Source organism: Lotus japonicus, chromosome 1 (assembly GCF_012489685.1).
Source record: "Lotus japonicus ecotype B-129 chromosome 1, LjGifu_v1.2".
Lineage (NCBI taxonomy): Eukaryota > Viridiplantae > Streptophyta > Magnoliopsida > Fabales > Fabaceae > Lotus > Lotus japonicus.
In genome coordinates this window covers 100543993-100570172 of record NC_080041.1, presented here as the reverse complement: position 1 = coordinate 100570172, position 26180 = coordinate 100543993, and the positions used below count along the sequence as shown (strand labels likewise).

Sequence of the window (26180 nt, the reverse complement as noted above, 5' to 3'; positions counted from 1 at the left end):
GATGAAGTGTGGGAAGAAGACGCAGCAACGCAGAAGAAGAACGAGAGTGAAAACTGCGCACGATCTATGTGTGGAAAGCTAGGGGCGCGCACGATGTGGATAAACCAGTATTTTTTTTTTCAAAATTACTTTAAGGTTGCATCTTTTATGGTAGCAGGTTTTTTTTACCCGATGCCAAAGCCCACTTTCCTTAATTTATTACTTAGCCCGCTACCTATTGCCAGCTTAAAGGTTGCGGTTGTCTTTTAACCACTACCTTAGCCCCTTTTTTGCTAATTTAAAAAAAAAAACGTGTTAACGTAGCAGTTACTTCAAAACTGCTACCTTTAGCCCACTACTTATTCCTTTTTGTGGTGTAGTGAGAAGAACCCCCTTGATACAAAGGGCCAAAAGCTCTGTTGCATGGGTACGGCTCTTTTGGCCGTGTACCCCCGGTACGCATACGCTGTGGGGACGTACCCGATACCTACCCGTTCCAAAAAAAAAAAAATGGTTCTTGGGCTCAAAACGACGACGTTTTGCTTTTTTTTTTTCCTGGCTCAAAACGACGACGTTTTGCCTTTTTTTTTTCCTGGCTCAAAACGACGTCGTTTTGGCCTTTATATTTTTTTTTCCTTGCTCAAAACGACGACGTTTTGCCTTTTTTTTGCATAATTTATTTATATTTAAATATTATGTATATTTTATTATATATTATATTTAAAAAAATATACATATATCTAACGTACCCGTACCCCTGTTTTTTCAAAAATTGCGTACCGCGTACCCAATACCGTACCCGTACCGGGTACCGTACCCGTACCCGTGCAACATAGGGTGTTCTTCGGCCTGCGATTGGCAGAGGTGGTGTATGTTGTCCAAAATCCCAAAAAAGGGAATGGTTAACACTAGAAAATATGAAACACAGTGCATGAATTCAAGCTGAAGAAGATCGAAGGAAGCAGTTTGTTTATCGGGTCTTGGCATAGATATCCTGTGCTCGTTTTGAATTAGATTAGAATCAGTACTGGAGCTGTTTTGCAGTTGTGATGAAGACATTGTGGTGTTAATTGGCTTGATCAGTTGTCTTGGGAATATTGTTGGGCTTCTGGAAAATGGAATATCAGAAAGGATGAAAACAGCAAAATAAACATAAAACAAGTACCTAAAATTATAGAAGAAACATAACATAACTATAACTATAATTATACCTAGGTAAATGCTAAATTCTATAAAACAGAACACGGAACACAAATTGAATTTAACCCTGACAATTGACAGACAAAGAAATCCAAACCTAACACAACAACAACAACGCATCACAATTGAATTTAACAACATTGACAAACAATCAAGAACAAGGAACAAAACAAAATACCTGCATACGCATACAGAAAAACGCTTGTGATCGAAGTAGGAATTAAGTTTTAGAATAGGTGGAGTGAGCGAGTGAGTATCCCAATTTTAGGATGGGGAAAACTTAGGTACGGTTGCATAAGTCCTGTTGGTACTGTTGCCCTCTTAAAAAATGACAAGTGGATTAGTGAATCCACGTAATCTAATGAATGAGGGTTATGTTGTTGACTCCGTTAACCCTTTTCTGTTCTTGTTTATCGCCGTTTTTACTAACCTGCTCCCCACGTTTGGCTTCAACGCTTCTCTTCCGTCTTCGATAGTCTTCTTTAATCGCGAGGTCCCTCTCTACTTTGCAGAGGATTACCAATGATGAATATTGGGGTTGTACCTGCAGAAAAAAGGGACGAACCTGCTATTCCTAATTTTAATGGTATGTACATTTTTCTAATAAATTTCTTGGAGATTTCTATAGATTATTACCGGCAAAAATTGTAAAAGGATGAATTTTGAAATGTGAACGAAAGCCCTATGAATGCATCAGTTGTTTTCTTCTAGTTGGAATTCTATTTTTGCACCAATTCCAACTACAAAGTCTTCATATTTCAAAAGCTTTTATCCTTTTAGTGTTGCGTGCTAAAATGATTCTAGTTAAGCTTAGTTTTTTATTCTTTTGTTTGGTAATTAAATTGAAAGAAATCAAAGCACTCCTCTTTTACAAGTACTGGAATTCTAAAAAAATGAAAACAAAGCACAGAGAAAAGAGCATTCATTCACTATTATGAAAATGAAATATTCAGATTTGGAAGCCAAGGCCTCTGTTTTTGCACTATTAATATAATCATTTTGTATTTAACATATTATCTTTTTGTAGATGAATGGAAGGATAATATTGAGCATGAAGTGACTCAGGAAGATATAACCCCTTTTGTTGGCTTGGAGTTCGATACAGAAGATCATGCATATAGATTTTATAACTTGTATGGTGGGTTCATGGTATACGCCAAAAATTAATTTTTGAGTTTATGAGTCGACAAGCTGGAGGGAGAGAGAATGTCGGATGCACGGCCAAAGATATCAGCAATCATTTGAGTTCTAAGAGGATGAAGGAAATGGAAGAAGGTGAAGCATACACCCTACTTCATTACTTTAAATCAAAGCAAACAGAGAATCCGTCTTTCTTCTATGAAATTCAACTTGATGTTGATAGTCAAATAACAAATATTTTCTGGGCGGATGCTAAAATGGTCGTGGATTATGCTTATTTTGGAGATGTGGTATGCTTTGATACCACTTACCGCACTAATAAGAATTTACGACCATTTGTTCCCTTCATTGGTTTCAACCATCATCGAGAAAGTGTATTATTTGGTGCAGCATTACTATATGATGAAACCGCTGAATCGTTTGGGTGGTTGTTTAAGACTTTTCTCAAGGCTATGTGTGGAAAAAATCCAAAGACAATTTTCACAGATCAAGATGCTGCCATGGCAAAAGCAATTGCAGAGGTTTTTCCTGAACCATATCATCGTTTATGCTTGTGGCATTTATTCCAAAATGCACTTAAAAATCTAAATCATGCCTTTAAAAATTCAGATTCATTTGCCGGAGAGTTGAGAAATTGCATTTATAACTTTGAGTATGAGGATGACTTTCTTAATGCTTGGAAGTCATTGCTTGACAAGCACAACCTGCAAGAAAATAAATGGATGCAAGATTTATTTAAGAAGAAAGAAAAATGGGCTTTGGTGTATGGGCGACATACCTTTTCAGCTGGTGCTACAACAACACAACTAAGTGAAAGCGTCAATGGTCGTTTGAGACTTTACATGAAGTCCACTTTTAATGTGCTAGAATTTTTTCGAAACTTTGAAAGATTGTTGGAAGACATGCGATATAAGGAGATAGAATCTAACTATGAGATGAGCCAGAAAATGCCATCATTGAATATGAATATCCTGTTACTGAAAAGTGCAAGAGATGTCTTCACACCTGCAATTTTCTCTTTAGTTCGTGCACAATATGAGAAGTCTTGTAATATTGTTCTGAAAGTCTGCAACCAACATGCGGACTTATATGAATATGAAGTGTGTGTATTTGGGAGCACGAGGCAGCACAAAGTTACTTTCAATCCCAAAGATCAAAGTGTTGAGTGTAGCTGTCAACTTTTTCAGTTTATTGGTATCCTTTGTAGCCATGCTCTTCGTATACTTAATCATTTGAATATAATTGTTGTTCCTGCAAGGTATATCCTCAAGAGATGGACTAAGCATGCTCGAAGTGGTTGCGTTATAGACAACAAGGGACAAATTATCAAAGAAGATCCGAAGTTGATTGTCTCAAATCGCAAAAAGGATTTGTGTCGTGTTGCAGTAGAAATATCAAGTAAAGCTGCTGAATGTGAGGATGCTTCAGCCTTCTTTGCAAGAAAGATGGTGGAAGTTGGCATTGGAGTTGATAATATCTTAAGTAAAAGATCTTCCACTCCATATACAGAATTGGATGATGTGAATGGGAAAACTAATGAAGTAGATGAAATGTATGAAGCAAAGGGTATAAAAAAAAAGGATAATGCATCTCGGCCAAAAGGTAGGCCAAAGAGTTGTTTGGAGAAGAAAAAAATAAGAAAAAGCACTTTCAAGTTAAGTTCATTGCTACAAAAATACTCTTCTAGCATACCAGATCCATCTATTCAGGTACAACAAGACAATGACTAGTCTTTCTAATTTTGTCTAAGTTAAAACTATACATGCTGCCTTTTATTAGTTTAATTTGCTTTTGACTGTTTTAAATGCAGAATGTGCCATTTTTACATGAAGGTCTAGATCCTACATCACTTGATATTAATAACACACAGGTTAGATTAATATGACACAAGTCTTCTATATTTTCCCTTTAGATGCATGCTTTTTTGCTTTAAATTAATTATTGTTCTGCTTGTGCTTTAGATTGACAATCCTTTTTTTTTCTATATAGGAATTCAATTCACTGGATGAGTTCAGTTCCTGTCATGACAGCCAAAGAGAAAATGAACGTGGTCCCTAACTTATTTCGCTGTGATGGGAAGATATTTGAGTGCATATTAGAAATATTTTTTCTGTTTTGTTTAGTTTTGGACGGGACTAAATTTTAGATTCATTTTTCCTTTTTTATTAGGAGTATAGAGGTAACTTTCTGCATCAGAGATTCAGTCATTTTCCTCTGCAGTAAATGAGATGCCTAGTTTCTGCACTGATTTCTTTTGTTTGTTTCTGGTTTAGCACTGATTTACACATGAATGATTTTATAATATATATTTATCATTGTGTTTCTCAGATTTCAAGGTTTGCTCCTATAAATGGAATGTAATTTAGTGTTGATGTGTTTTAGAAACTACAAAGTTTTAATTGAATCCTTTGATTATTTCTGATCAAACGCAGAGCATATAGCATCTTAGGTTGCAGCTGTTCTTCAAGTTGTGCAGCTAGCAATTATTGCTGTGTAGTCATTTATATGACACTCTTTGGGGGTGTTAAAGTCCCATTTCTAGCAGCACAGGATATGAATCATAATTTAAAGACCACCGAGTCCAACATAACCAAAGATACCAAGCACACCCATCAAACAAATTGAAACACCCAAAGCAGCACACTGATATAATTCTGCAGACATAGATAGCCATATCACTTGCCATTTGGTACAAAAGAGACTACATTACATAGAACCTAGACTACCATAGTTCACTCTAACTTATTACACTACTAGAAGCTTTAATACCCTATTTTCCTTGACCAGCTGCTCACCAAAATCCACCAAGTCATCCTAGTGAAATACTTTTCAACCAGCAACTTTGTGATTAAACCAAGTCATCCTCGATAAATTGTCATGTGTGTTCATACGCTTTGATCACTTCATTCTTGCATTGATACTTTGCAGAACCTGAAGTATCACGCAGCTAAAAGACCCGCGTCCCACCTCTTTTATCAAGCAATTCACCATTATGCAGAACTTACAGACTCAGCATCATAAACCAGTTCCTTACGCACCATATCAGCTGCAAAACACAAAGGGAATGAAGCATAACCCAGGAATACGAAGGGAGCGGAGGTCAATCTGTGAGGAAAAAGAGATCCTCTTTCAGAGGTTAACAAGAGGGTAACGGAGGGTTACGGTGTTAACTTCTTTTAGAATTGAGCATTGATGATGTGTATAAAATTATCCTGGTGTCCTATTATCACTTGTTAACAGTAAAAACAGCATGTAAGGCACTGCACCTAAGTTTTCCCCTTTTAGGATTCCAGATTTACACTCATATGGAAAACCAAAACGGTTAAATAGCTACTCCCTCCGTTCCAGAAAGTTTGTAGTTTAAGGTTGTGCCACAAAGAGTAATAAAACAATTATTGATAGTATAATTTGACTAGATTGCCCTTATTTAATTTTACTAGTATGATGTGAAACTATTAAATTATACTTAGATAGAGAAGAATGTAATTAATAGAGAAGAGTTGTGGTTGGTTAATATGAAAGGTGATAAGTGAGAGAAAATGTATTAAATGAGGGTATAAGTGGAAAAAATTAGCAAAAAATGCATTGGTTTTCTAAAACAACAAACATTTTGGGATATTGAAAAATGGTGCAAAACAACAAACTTTCTGGAATTGAGGGAGTATCTTTTTATTTAGAACTAGTGTTTTTTCCCGTGCGCTGCACGACGAAGTTTACTACTATATTTGATTTATCATTAAATACTTTGATTATAAAAGAACAATCATAATGAAATGTAAATATTAAAAAAACTTAAATTCAGGCACTCAATTAAATTGTTTTGTTCTCATACATCGATTTAACCAATATAAAGATTTAGGGATAAATGAATGAATTAACCAAAATCTTCAATTCTCGACACATGTGATTATGTGATGTATAAAAGAGTTTTGCCTTGAAGATTAAAAAAGTAAACTACATATATTTGGATCTATTAGGATGAGGACTTACAAAGTGAAACCAAAACATATAGATATATATAATTACTCCTAAATTTATTTTACAATTATGAACGATGCACTTAAATTATTTGAAAATGAATTTTTCTTTTAGCTTTAACATGAAAGTGTTTTCATGAAAAATGTTCTTACCGGTGCACGGTGAGGAGAAGATGTTGGAAGAGAGAAGAAAAGAGTTGGAGTGATTTCAAGATGTGATGATTGAATAAAATACTGGCAAAAAAGGAAGTAGCAATGTAACACACATCAAGTAACATACTTAATTCTCAATATTCAATTAATTTCCAAAACATAAAGATTACATATAAAATATTGTTGTAAAATTGTTCGCCTTAGTGAACATTGAGCTCCAAGGTAGTAGAAATCCATATATAAAAGAGAACCAATGGATTAGTTCTTTAAGATGCATGCTAACCGTTTTTGAGGGATGATTTCCATCTTTCCCTTACCTTTTTTATACACTGCTAACTTCCTAACTAAAACTTAATAATGTACTTAAAGAAAGTAAAAACTCATACAAAATTCACAGCTCACATAACACAAACATTTTTTTTTTGAAAGCAAAAGGAGAACATAACACAAACATATTAATTTATCATAACTGAGTATCACACAATCAGCCCGTATAAAATGCACCCCACTTCAAATCTTCTACACATCAAACACATTATTTCACTTAATTATCATAACCCTTCACTTGCAATTAATCCTCTGAAAGCAACAAAGAAATTTCACTTTAGACCATTCAACAGCAACTTGCAGTTTTCAACTGAAAAATGAAGCAAGCTTTAATCTCTCCGAACACATACATTTTTCACCTTGCATCAAACACAACAACAGCACAAACACCTGCATCAGCCCCAAAAAAATCGATTAGAAGGTTTGAAAGCATCTGGAAGAGAAATACTACTTAAGATAGCCACAAAATTAAAGAGAAATACCTAAAAGCTTTCCTCTCCACAATTTGTAATAGTTTCTCTTCCGTGGTCCAATCAATATTGTCACTCTCCACACCACAATCAGCTAGCCCATGCAATAACTGACACACATAAGAGGATCATAAGCAAATGTAGCAGTATGAAAAATACCAAGTAATTAAGAAAATCAAGAGAAGAAAATAAAAATAGACCCACATTGCTAGCAGAACCCTCACCTTTATGTGTAGTGTTTAACATAAGCTCTGCACAAATCTTAATTAAATGTGCCACTTTTTAAGCATAAGCGCCTTCTCCAATAGTGATTATTCCTTGGTCCTTTCTCTGCATTAACACCTCACCTATTTAAATGCAGTGCATAGAGTTATATATGGAAGAAACCATGAATGAAAATAAAATTTAGGATTACAGTCTGAAGGTATCAACAATTTTTTAAGGACACACTTGTCTTACATGGCAGCAACGTATATAGAAAAGAAAGAGAAAAGAAAGGTTGGTACCCTTCAACTCTGCAATGTCACTGACCTCTGCTCATGTACTCTTGGACAAAGCTCAAAAAAACTATACTCTTGAAGAAATACAAATTTTACATGTCCAACCCACGATTGATCCACAACTCACAGAAAAGTAAGCCAAAACATGACCAAAATAACTTGTGATGGATATGAGCAAGTCTAATTTCATTGTAATAAAAGCCAAATGAAGAAAAGGGAATGATTATAAAGAAGACACTGAAAGGATGGGTTTTGCATTAAACCCATTGGAAATGAAAATAGTTCGCAGAGATTTTAGTGATGGAGGGCTCACCAACTAACCAAAACAAACCAACACATATATGAGGTAAAAGAGAAGAATGCAAAGCAATACAAAGGAACAAACCTGAGGATTTTGCTTCCAATAAAAAGACTTGCTAGTAGAATATTTGGAGTCTTTCATCAAAATTCAAGCTTCAAGCAACCTTCAGCAACAGAAAACATAACGTTAACTTTGAATATTAAAAAAACATCATATAAAGGAGAGACATGCAAACCAACAAAGAAACTTATGTAGTAATGGAAGATGGCTTAAGCCATCATAGAAAATCAAAGGGGTTAAATGAGGGGTTGAGGAAAGTTGGATATAAATAGAGACATTGGCAGATGCAAGAGTTTTTTTTTTCATTTTGTACTGCTGTTACAGTGTAATTTGGAGAGAGTTGTCCTGAAAAAAGACAGCCACAACACATTTGCTGCTGTTGAATCCTTTCAGCAGATGAAAATCAATTGTTCTTGATACAATCTTCTTGGCAGGGATGTCTTTGACAGTGCAAAGCTTTTCAAGCTTTCTAACAACATAGTCATTAGACAGAACAAACCCATTGTTCTTCCCTTTGGAAACTCAATAACCAAACCTGGTACCGTAACTGTACACATTGATCCTTGACAGACTGAACATAAAATTTCCACAACCAATGATGGTTGAAAAATGATAGCAGTGTCATTATGTGAAAAGTCAGAAAAAATGAATGATAAGATTATTCCTAACCCAGAAACATTCACATTATAATGAAATACTTCATTTCAACCATTTTGCGTGATTTAAAAAAAAATCTTAGCAATGAATCTGAAAAAACTTAATCAGAGCAATTAAAAATCCATAATATATAAAGAAGCCAGCGTTGAAAACTCTATAGATATGTTCTCTTTAATTATGTTATATTAAGCTTTGAGCTTCTTGAATGAGACATGGTCCACCTTCAAAGACCCAAAAGAATTCACAATCAGAAAAAATGATCTGTTAGGACCCCATTGCAAGGTATGGGACTTGAGTCCCACATTGGAAGTATGGGATTCTAATGTGGGGTTTATAAGGCCTTGGGCTCTCCAACTACAACAGCTAGCTTTTGTGGTGTGGTTCTCCCAAGGTTCTTATCAATGGTATCAGAGCCTTCCACCATGTCTCTGAGCTGCAAACGAGCGGCGCGGGTGGTGACGCCAGCATTGCAGTGTTCGCCCGGGACTAGTCGTGGGGCTAGTGCACAGCCAGCCCGCGTGGGCGCCGGGGCTGCGGAGCGTGGTGGGATGTTAGGACCCCATTGCAAGGTATGGGACTTGAGTCCCACATTGGAAGTATGGGATTCTAATGTGGGGTTTATAAGGCCTTGGGCTCTCCAACTACAACAGCTAGCTTTTGTGGTGTGGTTCTCCCAAGGTTCTTATCATGATCAAAACTTCAAATTTTATAGAAGAAATCAGGGAAGGCCATGACGAAGAATACCTGTTTCATTTCCGTAAACAGAACAGGGTTCAGAGCAGTGATCATTTTCCCCAGTATACCTGGAAGGTAGTGTCAAGAGCGTTAAGATCCCATTAAACCAAAATGTAACATAAATCTCAAAACATACAAAATAATGCAGAATTCAATAGTTTAAGTGATAGAAGAGAACATATCTCCCAGAAGTCCCCTAAGAAGTATTCTCACATAGTTCACATAAAAATAGCTTTAACAGTTTCTAACAAACAGGGAAGAAACATATGTATAGCATGCCCAAAATATAGGATTCTTTATCACTAATCCCAGCAACCATAAGCGAAAATATACCATATGTTTCCAGGTCTTGAATTGCACATCATTCTTCATGAAAAAAAGGATCACTACACATTTTCCATGATGAAGTTGTCGGTGGTCAGAACAGCAAGCTAATACTAAATTAATTTGAATTTTAACCTGTCCAAGCATGAAGTTTGAAAAATAAAGAAATCATTAAGTGTGACCACCAAACAAAAAGCGAAAAACGATTTGATAGACCACAAATGAAAAATTAACCCAATGAGATGAACAGATCCAAAGATAATTCATGGAAAGAACTTGAGAGAAGCTCAACACGTGTATTGATCTTCCTATGCATTCTCTCAGTTACGTTTAATTTCTTCATAAAAAAAATCAATCAATTTTTATTGAACTAAACCATCTGTTTCAATGATTATTTTTGGCATAAAATGATGGGGATACCTACAAATTCCTGAAAGGTGGAGAAATGAGTGATTAATACTATATGCGGCCATAGAAGAAGGGGGCGGCAATAGAGATTTAGCTTTTGTTTTGTCCGATCATTTTGCTCTTTCAATTGCTCAATTAGAAATTTCAATGTTTAATTTAAGAGTTGATGGGATTTATTGTCCCAACTTAAAAAGAGATTACCTGTGCCTGTATAGCATTATCAGTCACAGCCACACCATTGATCCTGTAGTCCTATCCATATGCCCATAAAGTATCATCCTTGTAAATTTATCTGTTATTTGTAAAAACTGATTGAAAGAAAAGTATTAATTTTCCGAAAGTGTAGTAGCTGCAAATGCAATGGTGACTTTTTTTATAAATTTATCATTGTCAGATTAGGTTTCAAAGAATTAAAAGGTATTGAAATAATTAAAACTCAGTGTCATTTTCTGACCTCCAATCGGCCACATGTCCAGTAATCCTACAAATGTATTGATTTGCCAAATCTGTAGTTCCTGAAACATGGAAAGGAAAAGTTCATTAGAAAGCATAATGTGGTAGACTAGGTTCAGAACGTGGAAGAAAGGAGAACAACCTAGGGTTCTAAACGGAGAAACGATTAGAGAAAAGTCACTCGCATAATAAACTTGTCCTGCTCCGGCAGCTCACCGCGGCAGGTTCTGTTGGAGGAGGAGGGGTTCTGGCAGAGGGATTTGCGTAATCGGAACTCGTAGGCCAACGTGACGGAGAGGGGAAAAGAAGAGAACTCTGAAATCTCCCCAGTCAAGAGAAAGGCCATGAAGGAGCAAACACCATCTAATTTGGAAGCCCTAACATTTGATTATCTTCTTCTTCATCCTCCTCAGACGAAGCTACTTCTTCTACATGTTTTTCTTGAATTGAAGATTGGCGTTCTTCATTTGAATGAATGGGAGATGGAAGACGCGGTGGGTGGATCATCGGGAGGAGAAGGAAAATTCAGCATCTATACTCTATAGCATGTGGATTTGGAATTGGGGCTTTTTGGATACTAATTTTTCTCTGCATCATGTAAAAGCTTCTGTTGGAAGCTTGGAAGATTGAATGTGGTGCAGATTCCCAAAGCAAGTTTGAATTTGAATTTCAAAAGGTTTTCAAGTTATGTGGTTTCGAAATGGAGATGAAACATCAATATGGGGAATTGGGTTTAACACCCCAGCCCTTAGGCTTCCCGCCCCACTTAAAGTGGGGAAATTACCGGAAACCCTCAGGATTAATATCGGTAAATGATTTTCCGATACGTATCGGTTTATCATTTACCGATTCGTATTGATATAACAGCATCAGATAGGTTTTGAAACATAATTTTCAAAACTCATTTCCCTCCCCAAATCACTCCCTCTTCAAATCTCTCCCAAACTTGCGTTCGGTCCCATCATCATCAAAGCTTCCTCAAAGCTCCGGAACTCCCATTCCATTACATTCAAAAGGTAAGTTCCATTTTTATTGATTCTCTCACATTGATTGATGATTAGAGGTAGTTGATGGATTATTAGGTGAATGTTGAACACTAGGGTAGTTGATTATTGATTAGAGGTAGGTTTTATTGACTGAAATGGCATGAAACGGTCATGGGCACGAGTGGGTCGTTTCCAGTTCTGGTTTCTGGGTTACTGTAAAATCGGAAAAATATTTTCCGATTCTGTAATGGAAAATGTTTTTCCGATTCTGTAATGGGAAAACATTTCCCGATTCTAAACCAGTTTAAGGCAGTTTAAGGCAGTTTTTTTAAGCCAGTTTTTTTTAGTTTTCCTCCATCTATTGGGCTGAATATTTTGTACAAATTTTCAAATATTTTAGTGTCATGACACTGGGAAAGGGTGTTGATGGTATCGGCTTATTAGAACTAGGGAACTTCCTTAATGTTGCATTTTAGTTATCTAGATTGACAAATTAGAAAGGGTGTTGATGCTATATGAGAGATGTTTGTTTCTATATGAGAGATGTTTGTTGCTATATGAGAGATGTTTGTACAAGTTGTAACTGTTAAAGTTGTTCAAGTTGTAATTTGATGTTAAATTTGTTTGCTTTTCATAGGAGAATGAAGGGCGGGAGGAAGAGGTCTCGATCTTCTACAGTCGATGATGCAGAGGATCGCCACGAGCGCTTGCATGCTTCTACGCGGCGCGGCGACCATCGAGCAGCTAGTCAGGCGGTTGAGGCTTCGGCCCCGTCTCCGTCTCCGTCTGCTACTCCGGCCGGGGCTCCGTCTCCGTGTCCGTCTGCTACACCTCCGTCAAGTGGTCCATCTACTACAGCTCCGTCAGGTACTCCGGCTGAGCCTCAGCCTCATCCTACTCCGGTCTCTCCGATGGTTGAGTTACCTCTTGAGGAGACATCTGGCGAGCAGTCTTCTTCGGAGCCCAGTGGCGAGGAGTCTGCTTCTGAGGCCAGTGGTGAGGAGGAGGAGCCTCTTATTCTCCAGGAGGAGATTGATGCTGCTGATGTTGTGCCAGATGTGGTGGCAGAGGGCGGCGCGGATGACGACCTCATCCAGAGGGTGGCACCGTTTCCCGGGGGCCTGAGGATCTGTCGCTTCTTGCGCATTATCCTGACCACAAGGCTCCTTGGACGTGGCAGGCACTTCTTCGCACAGACCCGCGGTACGTGGACCGTCGGACATTGAGGGTGGCCACTGTTGGAGGGAAGGTATGGAACCTCCCCTGTGATGGCGATTCAGAGGCCCACACAGCTGTGCGACAGCTGCTGCAGCAGACGGGTTTGTATCACCTGCCTTGGTGCGGGTTACCGGAGACAGACCCAGCTGTCGTACTGGCCCTTGTTGAGAGATGGCATGAGGAGACGAGTAGCTTCCACATGCCGTTCGGGGAGATGACTATCACCCTGGACGATGTGTCGGCTATTCTCCATCTTCCCACAGGGTCGAGGTTCTACACTCCGGGCAGAGGGGAGCGAGACGAGGTTGCAGCGCTCTGCGCCCAGCTCCTGGGAGGATCTGTTGCTGCTTATCTGGCTGAGTTTGAGGCGGCGGGTGGCCAGAACATTCGGTTCATTACTTTGAAGACCATGTACACGTCTGCTATGGATGGTATGTCTTAATAATTACTTTATTAAGTTGTATTTATTTTTAGAGTATTATTAATAACTGTTAACTTAATTCATTTCATTGTAGGGGGACGCTATGAGGATGCTGCTAGGATCTGGCTGGTGAACCAGCTTGGTGCCACCCTCTTTGCCAGCAAGAGTGGTGGTTACCACACTACTATCTACTGGATCGGGATGCTTGAGGACCTCGGTCGCGTGTCGGAGTACGCGTGGGGTGCGATTGCGCTGGCTTCGTTGTACGAACAACTGAGTCGTGCTTCCCGCAGGAAGACAGCGCAGATCGGTGGGTTCACCTCCCTCGTGCTGTCATGGGCGTATGAGTACATATCCAGCAGCGTCATTATCAGGACGGAGGTCCCCGGCTACACACAGGACCAGCCTAGGGCGCAGCGGTGGTCCACGTCTCGGATCGCGCATTCCGGACTCGATGAGAGACGGGTCATGCTCGATGAGCTTACAGTGGATGATATCACATGGACCCCTTTTGAGGACCATCGAGATGTTCGACCGCGGGATCCCAGGGCCCTCTATTCCGGCTACATCCGGACACCTTACGGCCGGTCTGTGAGCCTACATCTACCAGAGCGGGTTATGCGCCAGTTTGGCTTCATACAGGACATCCCTCGACACCCCTCTGAGATCCAGACGACGGGGTCCCTTGCTGAGACCGCAGATGCTGCCTATGCTGAGTTTGAGCCGCACCTCCGCCCTCAGGGGATACCTGCTACATATCCGGGAGAGGCGGTGGAGGGTTACATGAGGTGGTATAGCAGAGTGTCACATGTGTTCATCATCCCTGAGGATAGGAGGGAGGAGCTTAGTGCCGTGGTAAGTTTGGATTCTAAACTTGTATATTATTTTTATTCATTCAATTGTGATTTTTGTTAATGAAATTATTTTTGTATATTATTTTTATGCAGTCTGCCATACGTAGGGGTGTGGAGTTGTTGGAGCAGTCCCTGGAGGTGCCAGGTGCTTATGCTCCAGGGACACAGCCCCGGATCCTCACGGAGAGGGCGCTCGATCTCTTTCGACGGAGTTCCTTCGTTGGTACCCAGGGAGTTGCCTTTTCTGCTATTCGAGGAGCCGCAGCTGCGGGAGGCAGAGCTCGTGGAGGCAGACCCCGTGGAGGCGGAGCTCGTGGAGGCAGAGCTCGTGGAGAGGGTGATCCTGGAGAGGGTGTTCGTGGAGGTCGAGCTCGTGGACCCAGAGGTCGCAGGGGGCGGGGTCGGGGAGAGTGATTTTATTACACTTGTTATGTGGGATCCATTATTATGTATATGTTAGGACTTTTTATGTTATGTTATGACTCTTTCCTCGTTTTATTTGCATGTGTTATATTTTTAGTCTTAATATTATGACTCTTATAATGAAAAAAACAGAAACAACGACAACATATAAATAATTCAAAGCATGTAGTAATCCATGACAATAAGTTAAACGGTTACACAACCAAATTAAACATAAGCAACACCGAAAACAAAATTATTCCTCTGTGATATCGATGAAGTCATGGGGTCCGCAATCTTTTGGGAATACCTTCACTAGGTTGGGCAATGTTATATTAAGATAACAAACAGTTCCTCTAGGTGCAAACACAGCAACCTGCAAGTGAAATGTATACTTTAATTAAACCATGCTTAACTGTCCAAAAAATGAAGCAAGTTTCATGTTTAGGTTTCAGACCTTTTGGAGAACGAGAACAGATCCAACAGTTATGTCATTCGCAAATTCACTGTGAGTAAATGCCTTGCGGTGGATGCTAGCATCAACGGCACCCGTGGGGTCCTAAATTTTTGAAATCGTTTGAGAAGTAAATTAGAACGGTTAGTCAAGGGGGACAAAAAACAAGGCCTTACAAAACCCAAACTCAAGACATACCTTGAGGGTAACTTTCGCATCTCCAAATCCATTGGGAGTGCAAGATTTGATAACAGCAACAACATTCTCCACCCTCTCAACGTTCGCTGTCAGAGAGCCCAGCGGAGTGGCTATTCCCCACTCTTGCAGGGCTGATAGCCAAGCATGTGTGTTGAAATCAGGATCGGTTTCGGTTGATCCATGATCTAGCACACGCCTCACGATTTCCTGGGTCGGAATGAGTGGTGTGTTCGGGGTGGATCTACGGGCATACATGGCAGCCTGGATGGCGCCAGCCGGGCCAGGAATGAGAGGACGAGAGCTGCCAGAGTTGTTGCTTTGACCTTTGCAATGGCGGAGGAATGGATTTGGGTCTTGTTCCATTGTGTAGAATGAGGAGTAAGAAGAAGAGTCAAGACACAATAGACAGGAAGATGAGGAATGAAGAGTGAGAAGAAGAGGCAAGACACAACATAGATTTATAGCTCAGGAGTGCGGTCAAAACATTTAAGGTGTACTGGTGGATGGTAGAAGAGTGGTTGGGGCTGGTGGTTGAGAGTAATGTCAGGGTTGGTGGTGGAGGGTAATGAAAATGAAAATGACAAGAGTACATCAAATTAACATTACCAAAAGTACATCAAATTAACATTACCAAAAGTACACGCATGAACCTGCCAATCTACGATGATGTCTTGGTTTTCATCATTAACAACAACCTGTGATAAGGGCCACATTCTACCAAATTACAGAGAGTTTACAAATTAATATTACACAATACAAGAACATTCAATCTGTGGTGATGTCCACATAGTCCGCATGACCACTAAAAGCACCAAGCCAAGCATGGAATTGTGCATCATACATGTCTAAACGTGGACGATATAGGTTCCTCCAGTATTTGGAGGCAAGATCAGCGTGCCAATCCCACTGGGGAGCAATAGTCGGCATAGGATGTCCAGCAGTTAATTGGAGCTGCATTTTAGAGAATAACCATAAAATTAGATAACTTCCACATACAAAAATTAATCGACAAGCTAGTAGGCAACTAAAATATTAGTGTATTTGGTCAAAATATACCTGTACCCAGTGATTTATCACATGTCCAATAGCTATAACAGAATGCTCATCTCGTGGGCCGGCTCCTATCAGTGGAAAGTATGTGTTACAACCCATAGAGGATAAGGATACGAGAACCAATTGGTACTTTGTGGCAACAAGGTATCCCATCTCTGGCAGTTGAAACCATTTGTCAGGGGTGGCCGGGTCACCAATAGGAAGAGTGAGACGATTATGTAAGGCATTAACAACATCTGTGCCCCACATCCTATTATACATTAACACATTGGTCTCAAGTTCTTGTATCAATGTAGCCCTAACCCAAGGCCAACCGTCCTGACCGGCGGAATGCCCCATTAATGCAGCAATGGATCTATAGCCACAGTTACCATCATCCTCAACATCTGTAATTGTGCCAATATATGGATGGAGAAAGGCTGGAAAGTTACACATGAAATGGCTTGTATCAGACTTCTTCACACGCTTCTTCCTCTTTGCTGGTTGTGAAGACTTCTTTTCCTCTTTAATCTTCTTGTCAGTAAGTTCAAACGCTGAAGGATCACGAGTCAAGGATCCTATTGCTCGACCCTTGGGTTGTTTGCTCTCCTTCAACTTAGGAGTGCGGTTGGACTTTATCCGAAGCTCAGGAGTACATAGTGTACTCCTTTCAGGACAATATATCGCTTGAAGCTTCCTCCTTACCATACTCTGCCCTCCAGTATCCAAAGAATGGAAATAACGTGTCAGTGCCTCAACTTCTGGGTGCATCTCTCCATGGTTTAGTCCGCAAATATCTGAGCTGCCAGTATCTACAACAGGTACATGCTCCCAACTTAGGCTCTTCCAGAATGGATGAATGGCCTCGTACGGAATCCTCTCATAATCTGCAAGTTCACAGACATGTTACATTGAATCACAAATATAAATAATTGGAAGTAGTTGAGAGGAGAGTGGTTGACCGGTAACCTGCAAGTTGACAACCGCAAGGTAGTCCATGAGTCTCTCTCAATAAGCAATCGCATCTGCCGCCGGAGGCTCGCATTCTTGTCAGTTCAGCATCAATGAGTTTCAGGCATTTGATTGACACAAATCCCCTAATATTTGTGTAGAAAGGGGTCTTGAAAAGGTGATCAATTTTATTCATACTGCGCTCAAACGATGCTACTATCTCAGTGTGGCGATTGGTGGTCAAACTATGCGACGCATCCCATGATGTGGCCAGGTCACCCTTACTGTTCCGCAACATCAACTTCAAGCTGGCATGTGCACCTTCAGCCCTGCAAACCAACAACGCACATGTAAGAATTAATACTGTAATAATCTATGAAATGAAATACATATAACAAGTCATAACATAATTTTTGTACCTGTTACTTGTTGTTGTTCCAAAATGCATCACATGATTTGTCCATGTCTTGGCAAATTTCTGCTTGTGGACCAACCATGTAGTAGAACAATAAGTGGCAAATTTCAACTTGTGTTTATGCTTGCACATGTTAAACAATTCAATCCAATGAGCTTCAAATTCTGGAACTGTTGGAGCATCTACCAACTCGGCCCACTTGTCCATAACCTCTTGAGCAAAATCATCCGTGCCAACATACTCTTTGCACTTTGCCAAAACACACTTGTTGATGTGCCACAAGCATAGTAAATGGGTGGTGGTGGGAAGGCTTTGTGAAGCAGCACTCAATAAAGCAAGATCTCTGTCCGTCACAATCACTCTAGGCAACCTGGATTGGTCGGAAATCAGAGACTTCATACACTCCAATGCCCAAATGTAGTCCTCTGTGGTCTCACTGCCAATGTAACAGAATGCTATTGAGTATGTTTTATCCGTGGAGGTCAGGCCAACAATCTCGAGCAAGGGTAGTTTGTATTTGCTGGTCTTGTATGTGCAATCCATGATCACTACATATGGGAATGTGTTGAAAAGTTTGACGGCATTCGGATGAGCCCAAAATATATCTCTAATCACTTCCGATCCGGGTTCATTTCGTTCGAAGTGAACATACTTCTCACCGTCCAACTTCTTCAACAAGTATTGTATCTCTGTCAGTGACCCACGAACGGATTGTCTGAACCGCTTGCAAACACCATAAATTTGTTGGATGGTAGTCAAGTTTGAAGGATCTTTTTCCTTCAAGGACGCCAACATCTTTCTAGGTGGAACCCAAGTCTTAGCCTGATTTATCACGTCCTCCTTCGCCTCACTATTCAGTCTACCAGCGTAATTGTGGCCAACTAGTGACTCAGCTGCGAGATGGATGTGTCTACCGTCCATCACCTTCAACCACCAACCTTTATCATCTTTCGTACGTCGTCCTTTTAGCCTAAAAGGACAACCTGTCTTTTGTGTTGACGTTCCTTCAACAAGATCCGGTTCTCTGTAGGGAATATACGCACCATGCTTCTCACACCCCAGAATGACATATTCTTTTCTTCCCTTCGCACCACTATCAGACTTTGTTGTCACCAAAACAAAATTATTTGCCATAGAAATGTCGCGAACCCATTTCATAAGATCATCTTTCAAAGGGAAACACTGTTTCAGGATAAACAAGGCATAAGGCATAAAACAAGGCATAAACAAAGCAAACAAAGCATGCAAAAATTTGTGCAATGAGTACCTGATCAGTATGATACAAATGAGAGACATCTATAGATATAATCGGAGGTTCAGCTAGTGATGGTTGCTCCTCTGGATTATCATTTTCCAATCCAGCAGCATGTATCAATTGTGATTCACCAAAGAAAAATGACTCTGTCATCCCTGGAACAAAAACGGTAAATCAATAACCGACCATATAACGGTAAATCAAATTCCGACCCCATAACGGTAAATCAAATTCCGGTACTATAACGGTAAATCATTTACCGATTCAGTTCACGATTCAGCAGCCTAAATTACCAACTTAACTAACTAAACTAACTACTTAAACTAACAACTAACTACTTAAACTAACTATAAATAAAGTACCAAAGCTAACAACACTTACCAGAAGTTAAAAGCTTTCCCTTGGTGGTGGTGGTGTTGGTGGTGGTGGTGGTGGAAATGTGGAGATGGTGGTGGTGGTGGGAAGGTGAAATGTGAGGGAGGAGTGGAGTAATGGAGAATAAGGTAGTTTGGGCGAGTTATGGGGGGCTGGTGGGGGGTTGTTGGAGGGAGGAGTAATGGTGGAGGGGTTGGTGGAGGGAGGAGTAATGGTGAAAAGGTGATCAAACTTCCAGATTACAAATCGGTAAATGATATACCGATACAATATTAGAATCGGTTAATTATTAACCGATATTGTTCTTCGTGTTCTGGGTAATGGGATGAAGGTGTTCATACTGAGGAACAATAACGGTAAATGATTTACCGATTGGTATTTTGACATCGGCAAATCATTTACCGATGGGTAGTTTTGGAATAAAAAAAAAATGCTGGGGCGCGTAGCCTAAAGGGTGGGGTGCCAAACCCAAATCCCATCAATATGGGGCTAGATCAAATATTTAGATAGGTGTTGGCAGTGGCGGATCCAGGACCCCGGGGTCAGAGGGTTCAAATTTTTCAAATGAGTAAATCGATAAAAATGTAATTAAATGAAGACTACAAGCACACTTTTTTTTTGTCATCAAAAGTGAAATTAAATTAATCAATCCCACTACAATAGACTAGAATAGAAGGACTGATTTAACCACTAAAAAGAGTACTAAATTACTTAAGCCATAGAGATACCTCCAAGGAGTACTATAGTCTAGACTATCTTCAAATGCCAAAGCTGATTCCTAACACCAGCAATTTCAGCCATGGAAATTCACCAACCAATTAAGCTGACGCAACTCTGCCAAATGCCCAAGAATGAACCCTGCAAAACTATCAACCTTCTTCTCACATAGATCCTCACAATTAAAAGCCACATATCATATTGTTGTCAAGACCATGCCCCCAATATCGCTAATGAATCCCAACAATGTATAACAAAGCTTCATGAATTCCAAGATGCACTTCTAGTCTGCACCATGCCAATTGAAATTCAGATGCCAGAGTCTCCCAGCATTTAAACACGCTGCATCTATTCATACCTTACCTTACTACTCCTTTGACTTTTCCAATAACATCAAAACCATATCACTCATTAATCAGATTAAAAATTTCCTTCCTGCTGCAGCAATATCATCCTCAACTCATCAGCAATACACGCAATACCATTCTCCAAAAGCATGTAGGAAATCCTTATCCCTGGCCCGCAACCACTCCCATGCCCTCTATTTACTCTTCTCAAATACTTCTGCTGGATTACAATTACCACCCTTGAAAATACCATCACCCTTGAAATTATCTAATTAATTATGGAAGAACACAACTCACAGTTTCACCTGCTGAATTAAAAACCAAATTCAACCACCCACTGTCCACAATTTTTCATCACCCATCGTTGAAACTTGAAATTGTTCTTGAACAATTCAAATCAAATCTAAAAATTCATTTAACACATGCTTATTTGGTTCTAGGTCCTGCATTGAAAAAATGAAAGGGATGCATTTGACAAAGTAATTCATCAATTACAGGTGCTTCGCTGTGGTTTTGCAACTGCAGCAAAAAAAAACCACAACCCCCATAGCTACCCCAATGAGCCACAAGTAGCCCCATGAATTAACCTTCTACTTCAAACCCAAACCTCCCAAATACACCCATAACAGTAACCATCCAGATCTGCAAATCCCATATCCACCATCCTAGATTGAAACCCAACAACTCCAGCACCTGCAAACCCAGAAAATAACCAGAAGAAACCCAGAAAAATCAACAACAGAACACATCCACGGAGTGCATCTGGTTCCATGAGGGGTCATACCTAGGGTAGAGCCGCAGAGGGGCGGTTGGACTGGTGGACGGTGGTGGCGTGGCGTGGTGGTGGCCGGTGGTGATGCGCCGTGTCGTGCGTGTTTGAATCTTGATGACCTAGTGAGAATGCGAGAGAGTGAGGGCGTGGTGAGCGTGAATCGTGAGAGGGTGAGAGCGTGAGTCTGTGAGTGTGTGTGAGAGAGAGGAGTAAGTTGGGGTCTGGGTGCAAATTAAATTTCTCAGGGGGTTCAAAAAAAAACATAACAGGGGGTAAGTAGAATTTTTCTTTTTTTCAGGGGGTTCAGATGAACCCCCTGACTTGGCTGTGGGTCCGCCCCTGGGTGTTGGGGAACTCTTCAAATTGGTGTGCATTTGGTGGTGTGTGCATTGATAGAGGTACTATTGTGTGGGAAGTTGGAGTCTTTATTGTAATTTAAAACTTAAAATAGGTGGAGAATGATTGCTATGTGATTGGAAAATGAGAAAGAAAGAATAAAGCTTAATAGCAATTTTGGTCCCCCACGAATGTAAAATGTGCAAAAAAGGTCCCTAAACTTTAAAAATAGCATACTGCATCCCCGACGTTATCCCCCGTTAACAGTTTTGGTCCCTAAGCATTTTTCCGTTAAAAAACTAACAGTTTCTAATGGCAAATACGTAATTAAACCAAATAAAATTAATTACAAAATATAAAACAAATAAAACCCCAGAAACTTCATCATCTCAATCTTCTTCTTCTATCATGTTCTATCATTTTCTCCTTCACTTAACCCCAAAACCCAAAAAATAAAAAATAAAAAAAATCTAAAATTCAAAATCATCTTCATCCGTTTTTATCTCGTAATTTTTTTTTCTTCTCAATCTCTACCATCTTCTTCATCTCCTAATGATCTTTCTTCTTCTAATACCCAAAAAAAAAAACAGAACTTGCGCCCCATACCATCTTCTTCCTCTCTTTTACAACCTCAAAAACCAACAAACATTAACTCAATCTCATCAGAACCAAACAACCCATCCCGGGGACCAAATCTAACAAAGTCCAAACCCAAATCCCCAACCTTCAATCAAATCGATCCTGAAATTCATACTCTCTCCTCTAAAAAAAGATTAAAACTTTACTGAATAATCTTGGTCTCAAACCGTCGTGATGAATTTGGAGGTTGAATGCATGGTGTGCATCGAAGGATCGATGTGAGGAGAATAATGGGTTTGATGGTGGGAAAGGAAGAAACTTTGGGGGTTTTATTCTGAGAAAAATGTTGTGGAGATATGTTCTTTTTGCCCTGATTTGAAGTGTTTTGGGTCAAATCTGTTCTTTTTGCTCAAACCGTGAAACTCAGATCTAAGTTTTGGTTCTCTTCATTTTCTGGATTCCATGTTTGTTTCTAATTGGGATTTCTTTCTGGTTTTGTTGATTTGAAATTAACTAATTTCATTTACATTACGTCAATTGGATCTCCTCTGTTGATTTTGGGAAGTGAAAAAGATTAGATTGAAAGAAGGTGAAGAAAATATTAAAGAAGATGAAGAAGGGGATGAATTTTTCTGGAAAATCCAGAAACCGTTAGTTTTTTGACAGAAAAATGTCCGGGGACCAAAACTGTTAACAGAGGATTACGTCGGGGATGCAGTATGCTATTTTTGAAGTTTAGGGATCTCGTTTGCACATTTCACATTCGTGGGGGACAAAAAAGTGCTATTAAGCCAAAGAATAACACGTGAACATAGGAGAATGAGGGCTTTTGTACCCAAGTGGTATAGTTTATTTTTGAAAATTACAGCTTTGGGGTACTTTTTTATTTATTTACTAAACTAGTATAAATCGCCACTGACAGTGGCGATTCTATTTTTTTTTTTTTACTTTTTAAAAGAATCGCCAATGCTATTGGCGTTTTTGTTTTTGTTTTTTTCGTTTTTTAAATAAATCGCCAACCATGTTGGGTTTTCGTTTCTTTTTTTTATTTTTATTTTCTTAAAATCACCAGCAAAATTGGCGTTTTCTCATTTTTTTTATTTATTTATTTCTTAAAATCGCCAACATAGTTGGCTTTTTCTACATTTTGATTTTTTATTTTTTTTAAATAGTAATTAAAATGATATTTAATCAATTGATACTCACACAATTTTGTGTCATTACTCACTTTTGCAACACTTTGATCATAAATATTTGAACCGATATTTAAGGATAAACATATGCATTACATAATTTAGTTCAAGAGATGTATCTTCTACTAGTTTTTTATTTACATAATTATGTAATGCATATGTTTATCCTTAAATATCGGTTCAAATATTTATGATCAAAGTGTTGCAAAAGTGAGTAATGACACAAAATTGTGTGTGAGTATCAATTGATTAAATACCATTTTAATTACTATTTAAAAAAATTAAAAAAAAAGTAGAAAAAGACAACTGTGTTGCCGATTTTAAGAAAAAAATAAATAAAAAAACAAGAGAAAACGCCAATTGTGCTGGCGATTTTAAGAAAAAAAAATTAAAAAGAAAAGAAAAGAAAACGCCAACACGGTTGGCGATTTATTTAAAAATCGAAAAAAAACAAAAACAAAAACGCCAATAACATTGGCGATTCTTTTAAAAAGTAAAAAAAAATTAGAATCGCCACTGACAGTGGCGATTTATACTAGTTTGGTAAATAAATAAAAAAATACCCCAAATCTGTAATTTCCAAAATAAACTATACCACTTGGGTACAAAAGCCGAGAATGAGAAGATGAGAGAAGTGAAGTGGGAGAAAGGAGAAACTCACCTGATTGGTGCATTTGGGAGGTGAGTTGAAGGAGTGCTGGGGCGGATTTAATGAAAGGAGATAGTGGGGGGAGAAAAAAAAAAGGAAGTTAATGGGAGAGAGAAGAGAGAAGAGTGATTGAATAAAATATTCAGAAATAATGGCACAGGGACACGTGGTAAACTGTGATTTAAAGTTAGGAGAATAAAATATTATTAAATATTCTGGAGCTGAGATTTTTTATAATGGCATCTTGAAAAGTTACTGCTTTAATATATATATAGATATAGATATAAATTAGCAGGCTAGCCAAGGTTCCGATTTATTCAATAAAACCCCAAGGCTCAATACAACATGGGCCTTTTCACAACATGGGCTATATTATATATTAATTTAATTTAACTTCGGTCCGTCCAGTTTTTTTGGTACATTACATAAAGAAGAAAAAAGACTAAGGTCTCAAAAACGAGACACCCCAAGCATCAGCCATCAACAGAACACCCAACCCCTCCAACGGTTGTTCTAGCCACACAAGGGCCGCACTCTGACCCGCCCCATGCTTTGCCAATAGGTCCGCGCACGCGTTACCTTCTCTCAAGATATGCCGAATCTTCACAACCCAGTCCCTGTTCAGAAGATCTTTAATGTCCCATATCAACGCCGCATAGAGATGATACGGAGACACCGAAGAAGTAACCAACGACACTGCATCCAAAGAATCCGACTGACACTCCACCAGTCTATGCCCACGCTCCCATGCAGTGGAAAGCCCGTGGAAGATACCAAGCAATTCCAAGTGCAAAATGCAAGTATCATTTAAAAAACCATAAAAACCACTCATCCACTGGCCATGTGATGTTCGAAAACAACCCCCGAAACCTCCTCGCAACGGATCACCCCGAACACTGCCATCTACATTCAGGACCACACAATCGGCCAACTCCACCGTCCATTTCACCACCCTCGGAGGAGCAGGAGTCATGTCCACTGCAGTCGCAAAGAAGCGGGAGATATCATCAGCCATAGCTGCAATATTCCATTTCAACATCTGATCAGTCATGGCCCTCCCCTCGATACACCAGAGGTTTCGAGCCCGCCACAACCACCAAATCGTCGCCACTGCCAACGGATTCGAATCCTGCAGCAACTCTCTCAACCACTCTCGGAGATCCAACACCATGAAGGGTGCACCAGCAACATTAAAACCCATTCTCTGCCAAATTCTTCTAGCCTGCATGCAATCCCGAAGACAATGCAACACGGTTTCCACATGCCCATGACAAACCACACACTCACCACTAGTATGCATACCTCTCCTATATCGACACTCATTTGTAGGAAGAGCTTCTTGATAGGCCAACCAAAATAACACAGTGCACTTAGAAGGGACTCGTAACCTCCAAAGCCAAGTCCACGACGTGACGACATTAGCAGGACCCGGCTCCTCTGCAATGCGCTGCTGCAAAATCCACTCATACCCAGACGCAGTGGAGTAGATACCTGTAATGTGACCCTTCCATCTGACACCATCGACAACATTTGGATTGATCCTCACAGCGTACCCTTTATACAATCAGTTATAGCTTCCGGAATTACTGTCCACAAACGCTCTAGCCTCCACTCTCCATTTTCCCACACATCACCAATACGCAACTCAACATCATGGATATCCACAAACGGAACAGCTTGACAAATAGGGTATGACGTACACCAGGGTACATTCCAGAACGAGGTTAACCCATTTCCAACTTTAAACTCAAATCCAGGGAGAAGGACTTGACGAGCTTTCGAGAAAGCTCTCCAAACTGGAGACCCTAGCTGATCATTCGCTGCTAGAAAGGGGACATGGGGGAAATAATTAGCTTTCAACATTCTAACCCACGGCTTATCACTAGGAGAAATCAGCTGCCAGACTTGCTTGCCCAAGAGAGCCACATTATGATCCCTAGCCTTTCTCAAACCCAGACCTCCCAATCTCTTCGGGCGAGCCACACGGTCCCAATTCACCAAATGCAAGCCACGACCAGCCCTGTCCTTCCAAATAAACTGCTTGATAACTGAATCCAATCTATCACAAACTCCCTGAGGGACCCACACCTGACTCATACAATAAGCGGGCATAGCTGAGATAACCGATTGGGCAAGAGTGATACGACCCGCTCTATTAAGCAACTTACATTTCCAATCGGCCAACCTTGAGTTGATTCTATCAAAGATATACTCAAAATCCCCCGATGTCACTCGCCGCTGAAAAATAGGGAAACCGAGGTATCTCCCAATATCAGAAGTAAATTGGAAACCTGCAATCTGAGACAATCTGGCTTTTTTCTGATTCCTAAGACCATTGTACC

At 39.7% G+C, this 26180-nt stretch overlaps 4 protein-coding genes and 2 long non-coding RNA genes across 9 annotated transcripts; 3 read left to right on the top strand and 3 right to left on the bottom strand.

The window, feature by feature from the left end:
• The first annotated feature begins 1599 nt into the window (after nt 1–1599).
• On the top strand, nt 1600–4695 carry LOC130732328 (protein FAR1-RELATED SEQUENCE 5-like). Its single transcript, XM_057584397.1, has 4 exons — nt 1600–1765; nt 2207–4028; nt 4130–4189; nt 4309–4695. The coding sequence occupies exons 2-4, from the start codon at nt 2358–2360 to the stop codon at nt 4375–4377; spliced, it is 1800 nt and encodes a 599-aa protein (XP_057440380.1). The 5' UTR covers nt 1600–1765; nt 2207–2357; the 3' UTR covers nt 4378–4695.
• Nucleotides 4696–6891: 2196 nt separating this feature from the next.
• LOC130728421 (uncharacterized) lies at nt 6892–11398 on the bottom strand. 4 transcript variants are annotated; one of them, XR_009015666.1, is made up of 9 exons: nt 10827–11398; nt 10686–10746; nt 10433–10539; nt 9833–9958; nt 9509–9567; nt 8132–8210; nt 7471–7593; nt 7259–7356; nt 6892–7166 (listed from the first exon to the last, which is right to left on the bottom strand). It is a non-coding gene; the product is annotated as an uncharacterized LOC130728421 (long non-coding RNA). The 4 variants fall into 4 exon arrangements; XR_009015667.1 differs by having other exon boundaries at nt 7471–7576; XR_009015669.1 differs by having other exon boundaries at nt 10901–11398.
• A 4-nt stretch (nt 11399–11402) lies between these two features.
• Nucleotides 11403–12896, top strand: LOC130728420 (sulfated surface glycoprotein 185-like). Its single transcript, XM_057579887.1, has 2 exons — nt 11403–11700; nt 12308–12896. Exon 2 carries the CDS (start codon nt 12312–12314, stop codon nt 12894–12896), a length of 585 nt encoding a protein of 194 aa, XP_057435870.1. The 5' UTR covers nt 11403–11700; nt 12308–12311.
• Nucleotides 12897–12938: 42 nt separating this feature from the next.
• On the top strand, nt 12939–14689 carry LOC130728419 (protein MAINTENANCE OF MERISTEMS-like). The gene is made up of 3 exons (XM_057579886.1): nt 12939–13319; nt 13404–14164; nt 14257–14689. The coding sequence occupies exons 1-3, from the start codon at nt 13088–13090 to the stop codon at nt 14575–14577; spliced, it is 1314 nt and encodes a 437-aa protein (XP_057435869.1). The 5' UTR covers nt 12939–13087; the 3' UTR covers nt 14578–14689.
• Nucleotides 14690–14703: 14 nt separating this feature from the next.
• On the bottom strand, nt 14704–15352 carry LOC130728423 (uncharacterized). The gene is made up of 3 exons (XR_009015670.1): nt 15218–15352; nt 15023–15124; nt 14704–14941 (listed from the first exon to the last, which is right to left on the bottom strand). It is a non-coding gene; the product is annotated as an uncharacterized LOC130728423 (long non-coding RNA).
• A 461-nt stretch (nt 15353–15813) lies between these two features.
• On the bottom strand, nt 15814–19725 carry LOC130728418 (uncharacterized). Its single transcript, XM_057579885.1, has 6 exons — nt 19252–19725; nt 18883–19025; nt 17620–18797; nt 17219–17529; nt 16274–17136; nt 15814–16168 (listed from the first exon to the last, which is right to left on the bottom strand). The coding sequence occupies exons 2-6, from the start codon at nt 19021–19023 to the stop codon at nt 15983–15985; spliced, it is 2679 nt and encodes an 892-aa protein (XP_057435868.1). The 5' UTR covers nt 19024–19025; nt 19252–19725; the 3' UTR covers nt 15814–15982.
• Between the last annotated feature and the right edge of the window lie 6455 nt (nt 19726–26180).